This window comes from Vitis riparia, chromosome 19 (genome assembly GCF_004353265.1).
Source record: "Vitis riparia cultivar Riparia Gloire de Montpellier isolate 1030 chromosome 19, EGFV_Vit.rip_1.0, whole genome shotgun sequence".
NCBI classification, from domain to species: domain Eukaryota; kingdom Viridiplantae; phylum Streptophyta; class Magnoliopsida; order Vitales; family Vitaceae; genus Vitis; species Vitis riparia.
The window spans coordinates 13,286,101-13,308,312 of NC_048449.1; the positions used below are offsets into that span (position 1 = coordinate 13,286,101).

General features: G+C 33.6%; 1 protein-coding gene across 1 annotated transcript; it reads right to left on the minus strand.

The window, feature by feature from the left end:
• Positions 1-715: 715 nt before the first annotated feature.
• Positions 716-21,743, minus strand: LOC117908628 (ankyrin repeat-containing protein ITN1-like). The gene is made up of 5 exons (XM_034822288.1): positions 21,653-21,743; positions 10,700-10,813; positions 2,020-2,067; positions 1,509-1,933; positions 716-1,419 (listed from the first exon to the last, which is right to left on the minus strand). The coding sequence occupies exons 2-5, from the start codon at positions 10,761-10,763 to the stop codon at positions 805-807; spliced, it is 1,152 nt and encodes a 383-aa protein (XP_034678179.1). The 5' UTR covers positions 10,764-10,813; positions 21,653-21,743; the 3' UTR covers positions 716-804.
• Between the last annotated feature and the right edge of the window lie 469 nt (positions 21,744-22,212).

The window sequence follows — 22,212 nt, forward strand, 5'->3', positions numbered from 1 at the left end:
GCCCATGAAAAATTTAATTATTAAGAATAATAAAAATTTTGTATTTTTTTTATATAAATTAGATATTTAATTTATTAGAATCATTTTGATGGTAATGACAAACAAAATAACTCCTTAAATAGGTGAAATAATTCATTTTCTCAATTTTATATGCAAAATTATTTTAAAACAAAAGGGATAATACATTATTTTTGTTCATCAATCCACATTTTGACTTTCATTTTAAAATCCATCTATAAAAATCTCTCTTTATATATATCTGCCTAGATTGCCTAATCATCTATTCGTTCATTGTCTAGAACTTCTTGCCTGATTATCAATTTAGATGTTCATATTTGCATATATTTATTCATTCCACCATGTATTTTGTTGGCTTATTTGTAATGTTTACAATTTTGATGAAATGTTTGATTATTTGAAAACCGAATTTCCCCTAACCCACTAATAAAAAGCAAGTAAAAGTCCGACCAAGAGGGGTGTTCTTGGCTAGTGGCCTTCCTGATAAGTCACCTTAGCCGTAGACTAGATTTAGATTTTGCAATTAGTACCTTTCTTTTCCTTCTAGGAATCACTATCATCTTGACCAATCTAGCCATGTACCAAAAAGTCAATTTTGCCAAGTTTAAAAAGTTTGCTTTAACCTTGTTCATCATAGTTGACAGAAGTTAGAATTACAATGAAATATCTAGGAGAAAATGTCCGCAGAAGCAGAGAGAGAGAGTGAAGGCAATACATTCAGTCATGAATTTGATGCAAATCCCAAAGTACGTAATTGTGTCGAATACTCTCACCATGATTGTCGATCTATCGGATCAGACGATTACTATGTTTGCCAAAAATGCCTGGGCCGTATGTGGAATAAATCAATTCCACAAGGAGGGGAAACTGCAAAATGCCGTACAAGGTCACTGGCAAACAGGCTAATGCAGCCAAGGTAATAAGAATCCATGCCTTCTTTTCACCAAAGAGAAGATAGATTGCGCTACTGTAGGCTATCATCATGAATGTTACGGAGAGGAATAGAGTAACAAGGCCAAATATCAACCTCCTGGGAAGGGCAAAAAGAAAATCATCTTCTGCATATCGTGCCGTGAGAATGGATAGGCATATCAGCACCGAAGCAATGGATAGGAAGAGGGAAAGAGCATCCGAAGCTGCAAAAACTTTGAAGGCCTTTTCTTTGGAGAAATTTGGTATGCCAGTATCATCATGGTTGCCACCCGGGATGGTAATTGCTGCTGCAAACACTACAGTAGCAATAAGCGCTGCTGCCAAAGTGTAAAATTTTGCTGTGCCTTTCATCCATTTCTCCCCTTCTTTTATCAACTTTTTATGTTCCTTTATAAATACCATTTTCGGTTTATCTTCGTCATTGTTCTCAGATTCACTGAAGGCTCTCGGTGCATATTTTTCAATTTCCTGTGTAAAAATAAAAAAGTTTCTAAGATACAGAAAAAGAGTGGATATGTATAAGAAAATTAATTCCCCTTCAAAACAAAAATTATTACCTTAAACCAATGTAACTCGCGTTGCATTTGTAGAGCTGCACCAGAAACGAGACTGAGCCGGTGCGGAGGGGCCAATTTTCCAGCCAAATGCAAGATGTTATTTGAATCATCTCTGGTTCGTATTATAAGTTGTCTATGCATACCGGTTTCACAGATGAGGTTGAAAATCTTTTCATTACGATTTAATACTGCCAATTTGAATACAGCCTCATCCAGATACTCGAGTGCAAAAGGATATGACTTTATAATCTCTTCCAGAATCTCGGGAATCCCATATTTTGCCCCATTAATGAATGATTGGCTAAATATTTCCTTTGCTCTTGATACTTTCAAATCTTTAACTTTAGTACATAGGTGGTTAAGCAATTGAAGAGTCAGAGTATGCATTGTTTTTGTTTCTTGGATGTGCTTGATGGGTGGTGGCACTGCAATTAAAATTATATTAAGGACAACATAACATTGCATTCAAGACTTTTGCATGCTTTAGTGGTAGTTTTGTTGTGTCCCTTACCTAACCATCCAACCGGTTCCCAGAATATTGCATTCGCCTTTTGGCAAGCTGTGTGCAACGTAAAATTGAAGCAGTTCAGATGCAAAAGCAGGACTAACAGAAGAAAAAAACAAAAAAGCAACCCTGAACCAAGTACCAATTAAACACTAATCTAAATTAAAGTGATCGTGAGAAGTTGCCAACTCATATTGGCTGGTGTAAAGTTTTTTTGGGATTCAATAGGTTTCATATATTTCCCTTAAACCGTCGCACTTGAATTTAAAGGCTAGAATCAAGAAGCCTAATGAAACTTGGTACAAGCTCAATTACTCGATATTCACAAAATCTATCAAAGCAATGAAAATTGTGTATCTCTGAGTAGGGAATTTGATTGTAGAGCTGATTTCAAATCCATTACTCGAACTTAAAAGGAAAAAAAAATGAAGACAATTTTGTGAGGACAAATTAAAATTGTGAGGACCTCGAATTCAACAAATTAGCATTTCTCTACCGGGTGCAATTTGGCAAATTGGTTTGACCTTACTCGAATCTTGGTGAAGTTGAGAAACCATTTTTAGTACTCAAGTTAGGATTTGGTCGAGTTTCTCAACCAAAAGTTAATTTTGGTTAAGCTCAATTTTGGGCTGAGTTCAGACTAATGCTTCAACAATCTAAGCTGAATTAAACTCCATTAATATTTTATAATATTTGTAGAATGTATTACTATATAATAATATCAAATTTTTTTATAAAATAAGTTTAAGGGAAAAATCATCAAAATATATTAAGCTAACTCTCAGAAATTTGCCTACCCCCTTGTGAATACTATTTGGAAAGAAAATTAATTAGGAAGCCTCTTAAGCAAGCCAAAAAGGTATCTTGTCCTTTGTAGCTTATGCATCCAAAAGTACAGGGCCTAATGAACATGAGACCCAAGCATGGTGCCTACTACTTCATCACATGTACGGATGGTTATATCTACAAGTCCAAAGAATTGCTTTGATTTATATGTTATAGGAATATTGTAAAAAAATTGAAAAGAAAAAACTATTACAGCATTAAGGATAAATCATGGACATGAGTATCCATTGAAGAGTTTTAAAAATCTCTATGATGAAAAGGAAATCCAAAGAACAATCAATAGCGTCAAGGACTCCATTGTAAAATGGTTGAACTGAAAAAAGTAACCATAAACTTTTGGATATGGTTCACTCAAAAAGGCACAAGCCAACTATCTAACATCTTTTTGGGTGGGAAAGGAGGGTTACTATTTGATTGAAACTTAAATCTTCAATAGAGTGTCCTCAAAATCAATTACTTCAAATCCATATAGTTAAGAAGCCAAACCTAACTCACTTGTGATCCTAAGGGTTAGCAGGTTTAGTTCATGTAAATTATCATAGATATTGTGCTATAAAGGAAACAAGTGCACTTTCATTAGATATTCTAATAAATGAAAGGTTGTGTGATGCTTAGTGAACAACTCAATGGGAGTATAATTGAAATTAAGTCATATGAAGTTAATTTCTTATAGGATGATATTTTGAGTAAAGGAGCATTGAACAGGAGTCTCAATTTATTTGAGGCAATTAAACCAAAGGAAAATACTATGATATCTCATATCGAATAAGGGAAAAAGTTATATATATAGAAGCTTCTCTTAATTATTTAGACACATTTTAATGTTATGAGGGCTCTTTGAGCCCAAAGTGGATAGTATATATTTACATGGTTGGGAGTGAGTCGTTACAAATGGTATCAAAGTGTATCCTCAACCATGGTATGAGAGTTTGTTTGTTTGGTCCTATAATCCTATGGGACACAATGAGGACTTTATGTCTTCATGGGGGTGGTTTTGATATCCTACATTGAATAGGGGAAGAAGTTCTTAGCATTATGTATGTAAGAGCTCTTCTTAACCATGCAAACGTGTCTTAAATATCTAAGGTCCCTTTGAGTTCAAAGTAAACAATATCTACTTGATTGGGAGTGAGTTTTTATAGATGTTAAAGATCTTGCTAAGGATATGAGTGACTCGACAAGATAGTAACCTTGAGTAGTGACTTGCCATCTACTAGATTATGCCACTAAGTGGGATTTTACCATTACATATTAATTCACTAGATTTAGATGTGTGTGGAAAAAAACTTGGAATTATCTCATCATTCTAATTGTGGGCATTAAGGTGAAGCTTTCATGTTTGCATCATAAGATCATGATATTAGAATAGATTCTTTAAAAGCATGATATGATGTAACCATAAATGGAGTTCATTAATACTTTCATTATGACTTCGATTTTCTATTTACTATCATATTTATGAATTATGTATGTTAAGCATTCAAACCTACATTACTTGCATGTACATGACTTGAGTGAATTAGGAGTTACATGGAAAATCTAAGTCATAGATTCCTTGCAAGTTAATGACTCATTCACAACTGGTTCATGGACTTCAATAATCCATTTGAGGCTATAGTACACTACCTCCTTATTGGAAGGATGACTTGCCCTAGTCATTAGGATGGGTTTCCCATGGTGAGTGTACTAGTGTGTTTAGTTATGTTGGGAAACCTAGATCTCTCCATTTTCATAACCTTAGATTGTATAGGTGCATGCAAAATACCCCAGGGCTCTAAATCCTATGCAATAGAAGCAAAAATCAAAATTTTAACATTTTATAGTCTAGAGAAAAGTCATTAAAAACTTTGAGAAAATAAAAGGCTAATCTTAATATAGAAAACACCCAAAAAGGGGAGGGGGAGGGGTGAATTGGGTTTTAAAAAAATATTTTTCAAACACAACAAATTCAAGCAAAGGAAACACAAATATAAAGAGATAAGGTTAGAAAGAGCAAACTCAGATTTTATAGTGGTTCAACACTTCCTTACCTACGTCCACTCCCCTCAACCTCCTAACTAAGTGAAGGTTCCACTATACTTGAAGCTTCAACCAAGCTTTTAATCACCTTTACACTTGGATTCCAACTCTAATGGGATATTACACAATCCCTTCAAGTCTTACTCACATGAAGCTTTTAACACTCAAATGATAAGTTTGAATCTCTTAACCTAGCTCAACAAGGGCTCAAATACAACTTAAATGCTAGGAAGAATCACAAAGGTGCACTAAAGAATATGCAAATGGAGATTTAATGCACTAAGGAAAGAATGAGAACTTTTGAGGCAAGAACAAGTAGGTAGACAAATAAATGCAGGTGTTCTCTACCTCATAAATGAAGTGGAGTTCTCAATTTATAGGTTTCTAGCCTTGGGAGCCAAAAATGCCAAAAAGTAGCCTTGATCAGTCGAGTTGAGTGTCAACCGGTTTACAAGCCATTGGACAATAAATGCATGGTAGGTGACCGTTACGCCTCGACCGATCCTTGACCAAACCTCAATCGGATCTCGACCAAGAAGGCATATCTCTCAACTAAGAATGCAAAGATACAAGAAGAGAGAGAAGATTTATTGCATTTCTCAACTAGACCTTGATCAAGAAGGTGTAATCGATTGACCGGTGCCCTAATCGGTTGAGTCGGTTGACCAATACCTTGACCAGTTCACCATTTTTTGCCTCAAAACCTTTTTTTTTTATTCTTTTCTCTTCTAACACTTAGACAAGGTATTTAGGCAAATTAATATGTCAATTTTGAAACAATTTGAATAAGGTTCATTTGATAAAACCCGGGTTTTGACGGAAATGTAACTTTAATGCCTATACCGAGTTTTTAAAGAGCATGAAAAGATATGAAATCCTAAGTGCACCATGCATTCATCTTACATATATTTCCTATTATTAAAGGGTCTTCCAATTGTCTTGATCTTGCATCCATTGAGTCCTTTGATGAATTTCCAAACTAATAACTGAAATTCTTTATAATTCAAACCAATTAATGACTTAACCATGGTTTGTTATCATCAAAATGCGATTAGGAGAACCCTTGGGCTAACAAACTTTACCTTTGATTTGAATGGTTTTCAAATCAATTATGCTTAATGAAGATGAAGCCTAAAGAGTCCAGAGGTCTCATACACCGAAAATATTTTGCTTGATGACTTGATCCATGATCTTAGCACTCCAAAATATGGGCTTTGGAAGAGAGGAATGATAGGCTCTCTCTCTGTAGATGTAGAAGATGATTGTCTTTCAAAAAGTGATTGGAACCCTAACCCTTAAAGGGTATTTATAGCGTTTCCCTACTAGGCTTAAACGACTTGAGCCCACTAAGGCTTGGGTCACTTAATCTTGCCTAAAATGGGTTCTAATTGATTAATTAGCCATACAGGATCATCTAATTAACCAATTCATGTCAATGAAATAATAAAGAGAAAGCAAAAAATATAAATAAATAAATTTCGAAATAAATCTCTATCTGTTACATCATGTCATTCTTTTTAGGGCTCAATTCTAATAGGTTACACATTAGATAGGATTTACAGTGAGTCAGACATTGGTCATTAAGTAGTCTTGACTTCACCAAGCTGCTATGCTGTATAAGCTCTCAACCTTGAGAGAATATTGATCTAGTGCTAAGGTCTTCAATGGCTTTGACCCATGAGTGAGACCCTAAAGTGCTCATATATTCTCTATAGATTGGGTCACTATGATTGAGCCATGTGATAATAGGTATTCTCAAGATAAGCACCATGATATCTTAGGGGTTTGAGACATTATGTCCCCTTAGGTGATCCTAAGGACATGTGATCATGAAAATTGTGGCCACAATAATTCCTTAAGTGGAATTTGACGTATGCTCTTGGAAAGTATGTCAATTGATCATATAATAGGAGGATCTACAACTCAAGGATTGTAGAGGTAGTCTTGAGAGGTTGATAACATTCATCTTGTTAAATTATGAATACCAATTCATGGGGAGCTTGCATGCAATTGTTAGTAAGTCACAGACTGAATTTTTCTATCTCAATCTAATATCATAAGGATACTAAAGTGTAGTTGACTCTTTATAGTTACATTTTGAGTCAACTTTAAAATTGGATTTTAAGGGAGCCAGTACTTCCCTACAAGTCTAGTGGTTCCCACTCAAACTCATATTCCTTGGTAAAAAATTATTTGAGGAATAGTTGGATTCTTTATTTGTATGTGTGTATAAGAGCATTTTGGTACATACAGAAGGTTGCACTAGTACATATAAATAGTCTTTTTAGATTCGGATAATTAATTAATTGCAACTCAATAGTGCAAATTAGTTAATTAAGACCCAATGAGTGAGATTAAGTAACCCAAATGTAAGATGAGCTCAAGTCACTCGAGCTAAGAGGTAAGCCTATATAAACTCCTTAAAGGGTTTAAGGCTTATTACTTTTCATCCATTCAATCTTCTATCTTAATATCTATCCCCACAGAGAGGAATCTAACATCCTTATGTGTTAGGAAGGAGGAAAGAGAGCTATCAAGCAAAAGATCATAAGGTATTTGAGATTTAAATTAACCTTTTCACCAATTAGATTTAATTCCTTGAGCACTTATATCTAATATTCATTGTTTTGAATTCTCCCATTACATAGTTCTAGCATTTCTATGAAGATAGTAGCATGCACCTAATGATCTAGGGCTTGAAGTTAAGTAATCTAAATGTTCTAACACATGAGAAGCCTGAAATTTTTAATAAAGCTCTCTTATCCATACTTGTGAAATATGGAAAGCTACAGTGAAATAGCATATGAAGTTTATTAGCAAGAACTCTATTTGAGAATTAATTGAACTATTGTTAAGACATAAGACCTTAATGAATAAGTAGGTTTTGAAGGTCAAACTTAAGGTAAATGATGCAAGGTGTTAAAATTAACTCATGAAGAAAGGATACAACCAAAATGAGAGTGTAGAGTATAAAAAAGAAAAAAGAAAAAAAAAAAGAACTTCTCATGAGAAGTGAGGTTTGCCTCAACTCTCCTTATTCAAACCATTATCACATCTTTGGATTTTAAATTATATCGAATAAAAATTCAAAATTGTTTTTCTTAATGGAGAACTAAATAAGAAGATCTATATAGATCAACTAACTTGTTTTATGGCAACTAAATAGAAAGGTAAAGTTAACAACTACAAAGGTCCATTTATAACCTACAATAATCATCTAAACAATGGTATATTACAGTAATGGGTTTATGATGGTCTAAGAACACTATTGCATGCTTGTTAAATGGTGTAAGGGTAGATTCTATATTCTATTTTTTGTATACAAATGAAATGTTGGTTAGGGATGATAATGAGATGGTTGCCTCTAAAGTGTGGTGGTCTTCAACTTTTAAAATGAACAATATGCTTAAAGCAAACTATGTGTTTAAAGTTATGATCCTAATGAATCAATCAAGGAGACTTTTTGATTTGTTTTACAAATCATACACAATGAATATTCTTGAAAAAATTCTAGATGTAAAATTTAAAATCTATTGGCATTCATATAGAGAAAGATAAGACCTTAAGCTTTAACATGTGTCGTAAGACTTTAGATGAATAGGAAAAGATCACTCAAGGTTCCTATATATGCTAGCATTGTTAGTAGCTTAAAGTATCCAATGATGTGTACATGAACTAATATATATTATATAATTAGGTTAGTAGCTTCCAATTAGATCTAAACCTTGCTTACGGAAAAGCAATGAACTGGATGATTTCGTACCTCAAAGTCACCATAGGCTATATAATTTGCTATTGAGGATTGAATTTAGACTTGATTAGCTATAACAATGATAATTGAGGTAGCATCCTAAATGAACCCAAATCCACATATGGTTATAATTTTATATATGCTCTATGATGTTAGCATATATTGGTGAAATAGAAAAAAAATCATGTATAACATTGTCTACCATGCATGGAGTTAGGAGTACATTAGTTGTCGTTTAGGAAAGTGACTAGTTTATGATGTTCATACATATTTTTCACAATATTGCTTGTTCTTTTGAGCATACTACTATTTATTGTGATAGCATGGAAACTTTAGCCTATGTCAAAGACCCCCCCCCCCCCCCCCCCCCCCCAAGTATCATAGTTGAACCAGACACATCAATCTTAAATATTAGTTTATATGAGACATGGTTACATAGGAACATATTTATACTTGATGCATGGTTAAAAATCCCACCCTCACCCCTCCTATTGACTAAGCTAATAAGTAAAGATGTTTATTAGGGTCAAGTTGAGAGCATTGGATTATGTAGATCATGATTACATAGGAGTTAAGTTGTGAGCATTGAATCATGTAGATTATGATTACATATTGTATATTTCAATTAACCATTATATCTACGATTTATTCATTGTCCAATCTTATTTGATGGTGGCATTTAATTATTTGTTTTACTTTATCGACATGCACTTTCATTACTTTACACAACTGAAACATAATGAGTCCAAACCACTTAGATAGTGTGTTAGGTCATTGTTATTTATAATACTCCTTTTTGTATCCAATATGACTTACATGTTAGTAGAGACCAGATAGTCCTATAGTTCACATTTGTAATGGAGTCAATTGCCAAATCTTGTTAATGGAGTGCTTGATTTAGTAAGGATGTGCAAAACTTGAGTTCTTTGCTTGATGCAATTAAACTAAGATTTGTATGATATAGAAGATCTAAGGTACACTCATTATGAAGATCTCCATGTTAGCATGTATTTTCATACTATATTTTCTTGGCAATCAAACAAGAATGAATGAATGAATATATTCCTAGCCACTTCCTCATCCTATGCGTTAATTTTATAGGTCATTATATAGTTAAACTTTTATGCCCTTGTGATTTTCAATCATAAGTTATAAGTATGGTGTAGTTTGTAATATTTTTCTAGGGGGATTAACCATGTTTAACTCAATGTGAATAAATGTGTTTAAGATATAACAAGACGCCTTTTAGGGATGAATTACACTGGTTAAGATGAAATTTAGTTTAATACTCTTACACCTTTCTTATCAATGTGTTCAAAAGTTGTACAATCCATTAGTCAATATAAACATGGATGACAATGATATAGTTGAGAGAAATGCATGATGTTATTTTGCCTACTATCCATGAGTGGGAGACAATGGATTCATGAGATACTCTTAGTAGGACTTCATCAACTAAGAACTTGAGAGTAAGTTGCATACTTATCAGTTAAGATTCCTCATGGGAGGAAAGTTTAGTTAAGATTCCTCTTGTGAGAGAAGGTTCATATTTATTTGGTGAGAATCTGTAAGAGTTGTTTGTCTTTTTGCAATTCCAATTCTAGTCCTTTTGCATGTTTTCAATTTAGTTTGTGGCAGTTGTTAAATACTTCTACTTTAGTTTTTAGCAATTATAATTTTTTAAAGTTTGCTATTTAGGTTTAGATTTACTATATGCTTATTAGATATCTTAATTCCTATTTTATTCTCCTTGGTTAATAATCTTCCAATTTGATTGTGGAGTTCAAAGATTTTTACCAAAATAGGGATCAGGGTTTTCAATGTTAGGAAAAGTATTTAATAGAATTAATTTTTGAATAAGTTTGCAAGCTAAATCTTTCAATTGAACCTAATGAGTTTACATACTAAATCTCTCATTTTCAACCTTGGTTGTTTCCACTCTTTGCAATTTAATTAGTTTTTCTTAAATATATATAAAATTCATTTTGTGTACCTATATACTCGAGTTTTTGAGTAATTATGAGTTGTATTGTAATATTTAGTAGAATTTGACAAACTAAAAATGCTTACCTTTGAACAATCGAGTCCAATAGCACATTTGTGTGGATTCATAGCTACCAACTTGATTCTCCATGCCTCCTCTATTAGGTTGACTAAGAGAATGGTTTAATTTCACAGGATGACCTTAAGAATAAAAATGTCAAGAAAAGAGAAGGAAAATTATGCTTCGTATAATTTGATTGCAAGACTTAAAGGAAAAAACATAATAATATATAGTTATTATAATGAATATAATAAAAAGAAAATTTGTCATGTTCTTCCCAATACTCATAAAACCCTTTTCAATGAAACTTTGTAAGCTATACTAATACAAAATAATGGTCCATATAGTAAAAGCTCAATAAATGAATGTTTGATAAATTAATAATCTTACTTATAAAACAAAATCTTCTAGTCTTAACTTAGGCCAATGTACTAAATTAGTAATCTCACTAAATACATAAGATAAAAATATTTTCAAAAATATTTAAGGGCTTAAGAAATATAAACTAATAATTGATGAAGTATAAACAAAAATTCATAGTATAGCAAATAGAACTTCACAATATAGTATTAAGTAATTTTTTATTACTTTTATTTTTCTAAATTCACTTCTTTTAGAATTATCACATATTTGAAATAGCTTTCTCTTTTACAACATTAAGTTTTGATGCCACGTCTTTTTTGGGGAGTCTTTTTTTCTTTATAATCAATAACTATTTTTTTTCTTTAGTCTCTTAGGTTTCTATGTATCAACTTTTTACCACGTGTATTATTTTTAAATTTATAAGTCATACATGTACTAATAATGTACAGTAACAACACAATACTCTTCATCAATTAATAAATATTCATTTATCTATAAATCAATAACCTCGCTAAGATCATAATTTTTCTTGGTCATAAGAATATTATTTTATAAGAGTTTTTCTCTATATAGTTCCTTCATTGTAGGAATTTCTTTAGGTTAATATTACTAAAGTTGTAATTTAAAAAAACATATATAATGGAAATTAAGAGAAATTTGAAAGCTATAAATTAGTGTTCTATATCATTCTTTTTTCCTATGAATGCAAAAGCCATTGTCAAATAAAAAGTTTAAATAAAGTAATTAATCAAGTAATTAGTCGAAAGCGAAATAGGTGACTAAAAACTATTGCTTTGGTACAGGTTTGTTTGGGGTATAGTGGATCATAAGAAATAAAATCCTCTAGCTATTTTTATTTGATAGAATAAAATAGTGAGTGTGTGGTTGCTCTACAGGAGAAGACCACACGTTAGCCAAAGAATTAGTAACTAGAAAGCTTACACAAGTGTTAAATGATCAATTTCTCGCCTAAGCACGTTAATGACAACTAAATGTTGAATTAAACCATACTCATGCACCCATACTAAGGCTCATGCCTCCATGTGGGGAGACCCTAATTGCTCCCTTGAAGGGGAAGTTTAAAAGTGGCCACATCCTCTATGCCATGTTAGCATTCCAAAAACTTAGAAAGTTAACCTTTGAGCTGGTCCTTATTTGTCTGGTAGTTTCCTCATTCTTCTTACTAACTTGACCTTTGAGCTCTACGACCGTAAGGAGCCTAGAGTATTCACTTTAGGTTCCGTATGATTGTAAGTTCCTAACCATCCATTGAAGTAAGAAAGTGAACTAAGAGTTGGAAATGGTGAAGATACAAAAATTTAGCTCACCAAAAAATCACAGTAAAGCTACTAAAAAACCTCACCCCCAGGCAAGGACCTTCATTTGAGTACTCCTTGAGGTCCACCCAAATCGAAGACCTAACGTTGAAGAAATAAAGTCAACTAAACTTGGTTCCATGCATGATAAGGTTGAAAAGGCTGCATAAAAACCTACAGAAAGCTTCCCCCTTTATAAGAATAACCTGAACCTACAAGGGAAGAAAACCTATAAAAGGAAATCATAAACAACAAAGAAAAAAAAGTCCCTCTCTCATTTGAAAAAGATTTCTTTGAATGTAGAAACCTATTTTTTTGTATCAAGAAACCTTCCTTTGTATCAAAAAATTGGTGGAATAAAAATTTTCGATTATCTATGAAGAGTTTTAGCTTCTTCATATGGGAATGCATTAAAATCCTTGAAGACATTGTTTAGATCTATAGCAACAATTGGACAATAGAAGACTATGCAATAAAGTCTTGGTAGGAAAAGGCAATCATGATAGAAATGAAGTGGAGCAATGAGTGAGAGCAAACCCTTCAATAGATGGAGGAGCTCACTAAAAGAAGTGACTAACTCACTCAAGAAAATGTTTACTTCAGGGTAAGGGTAGACAAATACCAATGTGATTTTGACCAACAGCTCTCATTGGCAAACACCAATAAGATACAAGTTAATGAATAATAGTTATCGAAGCAATTAGACCAACATATAAATTAAATTGGGAGAGAAAGGTGGGATAAACCTTAATTAAACTAACCAAACATACCACCTTCCAAAGGCCCCAATGCTCTAAGGGCTTCTTGCCACCAGAGCTACCACAAAATGCATAATCTTGGTGAATAAGGTGATTGAGCCCAAGTCTTTTTAGGAGGAGAAGGAGACCATATGAGAGTTTTCCCTCCCCAAGTTCGATTTCTTTCAATGAAACTAAAGACTACTCATGCATTTCTAAGCATATGATGATCTTAGAGAAGGGAAACGATCGACTTTTATGTAAAATCTTCTCCTCCATCCTCCAAGGACTAACTTTGTTTTGTATTTATTAACTGACCTTAGAGTTTGTTCCTGATATTAAGACCCTAAGGGTGAAGTCCACCTCTTAGTACATTCACTTAAAAAGACAAAAGAAAAGCCTCAAATAACCCAAGGTAGTTATAGCTACCATCCATGGTGGATCATCTACTAGATTTGAGCAACTAGGCAAGATATCAAGATGTTACAGAAGCATATGGCAATTGAAGCAAAAGTCCTCACATCCTTGCATGAAGCAACTACCACTTGCCCACATGTCATATGCTTCTCTAATAAAGACTTAAGAGGAGTCCAAACCCTGCTCAAGATACATTGGTTATTACTTAAGAATTATTGACTACAACATGCACCTATTCTTAGTTGACTTAACAAGTTTAGTTAACTTGCTAAATATATTAACCCATATATGAACAAATGAATATGGATTAAGGAAAACTAGTGTCAAGTCTTCGGTCATTGGTGGGACTAGACAAAGTCCTATGTGGCTCAATTGGGGAAGTCGCTCTAATGGTTCCAAATGGTTGTTTCCATATAATGACACAATTCTTTGTTATGGATATCCTTTTCCCAATAATGCTATTATGGGATGACCATGGATATACAACCTAAGAGGAACACTATTCACATACCATCACACCATTAACTTCCTAATACTATAAGGAATATGGGAAATATATCGGGACTAGGCGGAAGCATGAGTATACTACACCAAAGCCCTTAAAGCAGTCAACAAGTGCATCAACCGGGACCCTTAGGAAGTTCATAAATCAAAAATCAAATACAAATTAGTAGGTGACCCAAGAAGCCAATTAGAGAACCTAGGGAGTCATTATTCTAGAGCCCCTAAACCTAGGAGGTTCCTTCTAGCCCATGCAAAAAAAAAATAAAAAATTGGTTTAAGATGGCTACTAGAAAATAACACATCTTTGCTAGGAAATTACAGGACATCGTGGGCATCGATCCCCAAGTTACATGTCATCGACTCAACATAAACCCTAGTGGTTAGGTCCTTAAAGACATTAGATTGTGAAAGAAAAGGTATCTAGGCTCGTAGATGCTAGATTTGGTCATCTAGGTCTTCTAACAACAAATAGAAGTCAGTATGCTAGTTTACATTAATAACATGTTAGTAACAAGTAAGAAGAGGAATGAGTACTTGATCGACCTCCTAAGAACATTTCAAACTCTTTGAAAATACTAAATGAAGCTAAATTAGTGAAGTGCACCTTTAATGTAGGGTGTGGAAAGTTCCTTAGGTACTTGGTTACATACAAAGGAATAAAAGCTAACCCATACCAAATAAAATCAACTTTGGAGATACCAATGACCAAAAGGGCTAGAGAAGTCCAACAACTCACTAACAAGATTGGTTCTTGAAATAGATTTATATATTGAACAACAAATATATGTCACCCTTTCTTTGACATTAGCAAGAAGGGAAAATGGACTAAAGGATAAAAAAAATGCAACTAAGCTTATGAATCACTAAAGCATTACATGATGCTAACCCCCATTTTGGATTAACCCTAGGATAAGGAGGTCTTACAAGGTCTCAATAGCAGTATTAAGTGGAGTGTTATCTCAAAAAAAAAAAGGAAAAGAGGAGCAACCAATGTACTATGTCTAAAAGACCCTCTTAGATGTGGAAACCTAAGATATATATATATATATAAATATTGAAAAACTGGTGCTTGTCCTTTAGATCGCCACATTGAAGCTTCAATGTTACTTCCAAGCGCATTTTATTAAGGTAAGGACTAAGTGATAAGAACTCAAACTTAATACTTTAATGGCTTTAAAGAGCCCACTTTAGTGTGTTTGAGGTACTAAAAAATTAACCGAAGGTTTTGTTTTTTTTATAATACCTTAGAAAATTATGTTTGATGCATTCTATGACCATTCTACATGCTTTAAGGTGTTTTTTTGTTAGGATAGAATCCTTAAAAGCATGACATGATGTAATAAATTTGGAATTCATTATTTATTTAATGATGTTCTAGTTTCATATTTATTTATCCTTATTCCATGTATTGTACATTATGAGCATTCTTGCCTGCATATTTTGCATTGTACGTGACTTAGGGGCATTAGGAGTTGCACATAAGATTTAAGTCATGGGTTTCTTGCAAAAAGATTATTTTTTCACTGTTAGCTCATGAGCCTAGGCAAACCATTAGAGGTTTTAGTGCACCACCTCCTAATTTGAGGGATGGTTAGTCTTGGCTATGGGATGAGTTTCCCATGATAAGTGCACTAGTGTGTATGATTGCACATTAAATGGGACCTATGGTGAGTTATGACTTAAGCCTATGAAGTAGTCATGACTCCACCGAGCTGCTTCATTGTATTATCTCTCAACCTTGAGAGAATATTAAGTTTGTGCTGAAGTTAAAGTGGCTTTGACTTACAAGTGAGGTCATAAGTGGATCATATATTCCCTATGGATTGGGTCAATGTTGATGGAAGTCGGTAGTAATAGGTATTCTTAATAAAGACACCATGATATCTCTTGGGATTGAGACAATGTGTCCCCTTAGGTGATCCTAAGGAGGTGTGTTCATGGAAACTACGGCTATAGTAGTTCCTTAAGTGGAATTTGACATAGACTCTTTAAGATCTAAGATATGTTAATTGAACACATAGTAGGAAGATCTGTAGCTCAAGAATGGTAGAAGTAGTCTTGAAAGGCCGATAGCTTTCACCTTGTTAGACTACGGACACTAATTCATGGGAAGACTAAACACAATGGACAGTAGGTCACGAACCCGAGCACTTAGTGGCTTTGTTGTTATTTACATAGGATACCAGAGTTTAGTTGATTCTCTATAGTGCAATGTTGAATCAACTTTAAAATTGGACTATGAGGGAGTCAGTATTCCTATAAATCCCAATGGTCCCCACTATGAGCTTATATACCTTGTTGGCATGGGTAATGAGGGTTGGATCGACTCTAGGTTCACTTTTGTGGATAATGGTATTTTGGTAATTATGCAAGGTTATATAGGAGTAAGTGAACAAGGCCTTTGGATTAGGCTAATTGATTAATTAGTAGGTCCTATTGGGTTAATTAATCAATTAGAACCCATTTTGGGCTAGATTAAGTGACCTAAGCCCATGTGGGCTCAAGTCACTTAAGCCCACTTAGAAACCCTATAAATACCCCCTAGGGGTTAGGGTTTCCATAACTTTTGTCTTCCATCATCCAGAGAGATAGAGAGCCATAGCCGCCACCCTCTTTTCCTCATCATCGAAAGTGTGCCAAGATCAAGGTTCGAGTCATTGGGCGGAAGACTTCGGGTTTATGAGACTTCTGGGATTTCAATTTTCATCTTCACCATGTGGATGTGATTCGGGAACACCTGAATCTAATGTATAGTTTTTGTTAGCACTTTTTGAATCTTTTTAAAGTATAAAGATGTTATATTTCCATTGTGCATAGGATTTAGAAAAAATCTAAGATAGTTATGCATGTTCCTAACTTGATTCAGACTTGGGAAACGAAGAAAGATTAAGGTTTTTCCCATCATTTTTGGTGCAATAGAACCTTGTTAGGAACTCATAGAGACAAAAATGCCCAAGTAAGGAGGAAACACAGATTGCACACCTAAAAGGTGTGCAAGACTCAATCATGCACTTCTTTATTTGTGTAGAGCCTCATAGTGCACCTCCCATGTATACCTTAAAGACCAAACACACAAGACCTCTCTAATGCTTTGGACCAAATTTTACACCCTATTCAAGCAACTCAATTTGCAACCTCTTAAGTGCTCTAAGCCAAGATGCTGTGGACCCCTTCACTTGAGTCAACAGGATGTGTAGTAGTGCAACCCCTTGATGTCATCTAAATTACAAACCATTCTTACCTCTATAATAGCTAAGTACTTAATAATTCTTCTAATGATTGGCTCACCCACCAAAGTAGTATGTTGTTCATACCTCAAAGTCTTCAATTGTACTACCAAAACGTACCCAGACCAAATTACATAGAGAAAAAGGTGCAACTACCGACCATAAGCTAACACATCAAGAATGATGGTGGGTTGATTGCAATGACAAAGGACTTGACGCTTAGTATAAGAAGAGACAAGTCCAGATGGAGTGGTGTTAGAGCAGTTGGAATGACCGAGGAGGGGAGAGGAGACGTTTTTTTGTCTATAAATGGAGGATTGTAAATATACAAGTGGAAGCAAATTATAGAAAGTGAAATTGTAGATAAGTTTTATCTTCTTGAAGGAACAGAAGTAGGAATAAGAGTAACTTAATGTAATTTTAGTTTTTAGTTTTCCATTGTAATATTTTCTTTTCATTATAAACTTTCCCTAATTTCTAGTTTAATGAATTTTCTAGTCTTTTTAATTAATCTTATATTTCAGTTTTTCAATTTCAACTTATAAATTTGCATTTTTAGTTCTTTACTTAATTTTTAACATGCTTAGTTTAGCTGTCTATTGGTTTATCTGTGCATTAGTTACAAACAATATGATCCCTATCAATAGTTATAATGACCAAAATAAGTAACCATGGGGAAAAAAGTCTATGTTGCAGTGGTTGTGAGTATTGTAAGTCAAGCAACCTTGGAAGCATACTTGGGCATTGTTTTAATGATTCTTTCAGCTAAGGATACGCATATTGACATGAAAAGAATCTTATCTAAATCATTTGGTTGTAAGGATATAAAAAATAAAAATAAAAAAAAGCAATTAGAGAGAGATGAACCTTATTAAGGTGGTTCTTGTTCATTTGAAGCACGAAACCTTTTTGGTATAAATCCTTGCTTTGACCCTAAATCTGAAAGCATAAGTTCAAAGCCTTGTTGGTGAGTTGTATCTAAAAGTGGTGATCCTAGTGAATCTCTAGGTTTGAGGCTTTCTTTCCTTTAATTTTCTATCTTTTAAACTTTGTGTGTGTATGTCTTTTTTATTTATAAAATCATTTTTCTAATCTTTTAGTTGACATTCACACTCCTAAAGCTATTACCTTAGTTGCTACCAATTTAAAGTTCCTTGTGGAGGCAACCTAACAACTATACAACTATTAATTTTTTTTTTGTTTTTTTTTTGTTTTTTGGTTAAGGAGTTGAGAGTTTCAATGAATGATCTAGTTTAATTTCTCTTTGTAAAACTTAACTGTTAAATATATTTCCAAGTTTTGATAAAAAGAAATGAATTAGAGAATGACAAACAAAAATTAGTGTCGTCACTAGGGAACTTTCAACATTGATGACTCTAAAGGTACGTATTTTTGTGTATATGCTTGTTGTTTTAGAAGCTTAACAAGTATATTTCACCCATTACCCTCCTATCTTTTAGTTGGATTTTTTTCTTTTTTACTTAATTTGTTTTCTTTAGATTTTCTTTTTCTGCTCAGTTTTCATTTTTAGTTGTTAAATCCGACATTTCAAACATTTTCTTTAAAGTGATATGATGTATTAGGGAAATAATTTTAAAGGAAGGGTACTAAGAGTGTATTTGGGAGTGATTCTACGAAGCATTTCTAACATTTCTAACACTTGAGTGATAAAAATTTTCAAGTATTATGAATATTAAAAGTGTTTCCTAGAATCACTACTGAACAGGTTCTAAGTAATCAACTAGAAGAAACAATTTTAGAGGAAGGAAACTAAGTAATCAACCAAAAAAAAATGATTTTAGAGGAAGGACACTAAGTAATCAACCAACCCCTAGTTATCCTTTTCCTCAACACACCAGACCATCAACGTCTAATATCTATTTTCCAAAGTCAACTATTGGTAGTACTAATGAAAGTGTGATGAATGGGGTTTTTAACCCCAATAACTAGCCACCTAGGACCATGAGGGATTACGTACAGCCTAGTCGGGTCAATGCTCCTTCGTGCTGGATATTTCTTTTTGACACTTTTCAAATAAACATTGATCTTGAAATGATCCGATTGCTATCTCTATTTTATGGAAGGGAGGATGAAAATCCTTTTTCTTATTTAAAAGAATTTGAAGAGGTATGGTCTATTTTGGCAGAGCCTTCGTGAAATCTAGATCATTCGAAACTCAAGGTTTTCTTTTTTCATTAAAGAAAGAGGATAACCATTGGTGGTATAGCATGTGACTCTATAGTATAAGTTCTTAGGCTACTATATAAAATATTTTTTTCACAAATTTATTTTGGTATATAAAATTGTTTCCTTTGAAAGACAAATTAAAATTTTTTGTTTTATAGAGAATGAGACTTTTCATCATTGTTATGATAAATTTAAAGTTTTGTTGTTTAACTTCCTTACCATAGTTTTGAAAACTCAAGGATTGCTTCTTCTTTTTAAAGGGGACCATCCCCCTAAATGAAATAATTTGTTGAAAACATGACTGGTGGGTACTTTATACAGGAGGAACCAAAAGAAGCACTCAAGCATTTAAAATTGCTTGCTGAAAAATCAAGGGTTTGGGACCCCTTAGTCCTCAAGTGCATCTTCTAGAACGTGAAAGCCAACCCCAACAACATATTATCTCTCATCTCATCTCTCAATTTATCATTTCTCCTTAGAACAAGAGTTTTGACGAAGATGATTTTTGGATGCTGTAAGAGGACGAAGCCACTGAGGTCAAGCAAAAGGAAGCTGTGTACATAGCAGCTGAAAAGAATTTGTTGAAAAAGAATCAGTTGAAGAAGAGAACTTCCAACAGGTTGCAAATAAGGTTATAAGCTGCATTTTTTCTTCTTTTCACAAAAAAAAAAACAAAAAAACAAAAAAACAAAAAACAAAAAAACAAAAAAACAAAAAAACAAAAAAAAAACAAAGATGGAAAAAGAAACCCTTAAAGAGCAAGAAACCCTTAAGGAATGGAGCAATGTATTGCATGATCACACCAACTTTATTTGTCTCTCAATTCCCTTCTCTTTGCAACCCAAAAATGTTGATCTTCAAGGTATCATCAGAGGGCTTCTCAATATCGATCTCTTCTAATGAAAAAATTTTCTTGACTAGAGGGGATGACATCCAAAAAATATTTAGGAAACCATGAAGAAAAATTTATCAAAATGGATGCTTCCAATCTACCTGTGGGAAGCAAAGAAAAAGTGAAGAACCATTGGCTAGCTAGAAGCTAGCCAAAAACTTGTAAATAGCTTTCATTTTTTATTTTCTTTATTATTTTTGTTTTTATTGCTTTGGCCAATTTAGTGTGTAGGAGCACCATCATTGTGAAGCCTATAATATTATGTTCTCAGTCCACTCAATACATTTGGGTAACCTTTATCATCTCATAAGAACTCAAGTATAAATTTCTCTATGCTCTATTGGTTTTATCATGCTTCAGAGTAGGTGTAAATTGTTAGCACCAGGAAAGTGTAGGACATATAGGAATTGCGCACTTTTGAGGTTCGCTAACCCAACTTGTATGATGACTTAGATTGCATAACTCAAATTGTACACTTTGAAAACATGACTGAAATTCCACATCCGAAGGAGCGCAACTAAAAATTGCACACCTTTAAGCAACCATTTATATTGCCCAACTTAAATTACACACCATAATAAAAATCTTTTGTATTATTGTGCAATCATTTCCCATGGGATGCCCAACTTATTCTTTTGTATTATTGTGCAAGCACGCCATCCATAATAAAAATCTTTATTCTCTTATGTAAACTTTTTGGAAGAAAAATGCCTTCACAATAAAACCATAATTGCTTAGAGACTTTTGTCCACCCCACCATCATATCAATTGAAGATTTATATAAAAGAAGTAATTTTCACTACCTTTTGCATGCACTCAAACAAGAACACACAATAACGCAACATGAAAACTCTAAAGAATGGTAAAACCAAAACACTGAGCCTAAATAAGATAAAAATGAACAATCAAGCCAATTTGTTGAAGTCAATAGCCACAATACTAAAATAATCCAACAAGCATTCAGTGGAATGAGCATTTGGACAGAAAGGGATCACATTAAATTTAAAACCATTTGAAGCTAGCAATGGGTGATATTGAAATTTTTGGTCAATCTCACCCTCAGTGCAGAATTCCAAATTGTTTCCAACTTTTCTGGGGAAAATGGAGAATTTTTTTTAAAAAAAATTCCTCATGTATTTTTCTGTCATATTTTTCTTACATTTTTATAGTATCCAAAGACAGAAAATTAATTATTCCTTTCAAGTTTTTTTTCTTTTTTATTTATAGGACAGAGCTAAACAGGATTAGCATAAAAGAAAATAACTTGACTAATAAACAAAAGCAAGGGAGATAACACAAAGCAATTTAAAAGGGGCAAGCGAGTAAAGAAACTAACAGTGATATATTATGAGTTGCCATAAGTTGAAGCGACTTCCACTTCGGAAAGCCCAAGGCCTTTTAGCCAATACCGTCAAAGGGGCTTTATCATCATCATCAGAATCTTTAGCATCACCGAAATGCATGTGGCAAGGTCAGGATAACGTTAACCAGATGCAGTGCTACATCTGCATATTATAAAATTGTACATGGGAACCGACGGTAATTCATATCAAGAAAATAGATAGGGGATGGTAAATATAGCTCACCATGAAACCCCACCATTAGTGCTCTGCGCAGAAGTCGATTCCAGGCTGTTGGAAAGGATTGGATTCATTATCTCTGGTGACGTTAATAAATATAAAGTCAGCTCTTTATGACCATACTTAACAGCGGTGTGAAGAGGCGCAAAACCTTTGCGGTTGCAGATATTGGGCAAGTTTTGGTTTTTGTTCACTAACAACTTGACTGCTTTTATATTGCCAGCCCTTACAGCGTTGAAAATGGCAGTGGCGCATCAGAATCCGCAGAGCCAGTCCTCACTTGGCATAACTTAACCAACTTCTCCACGAAACCCAT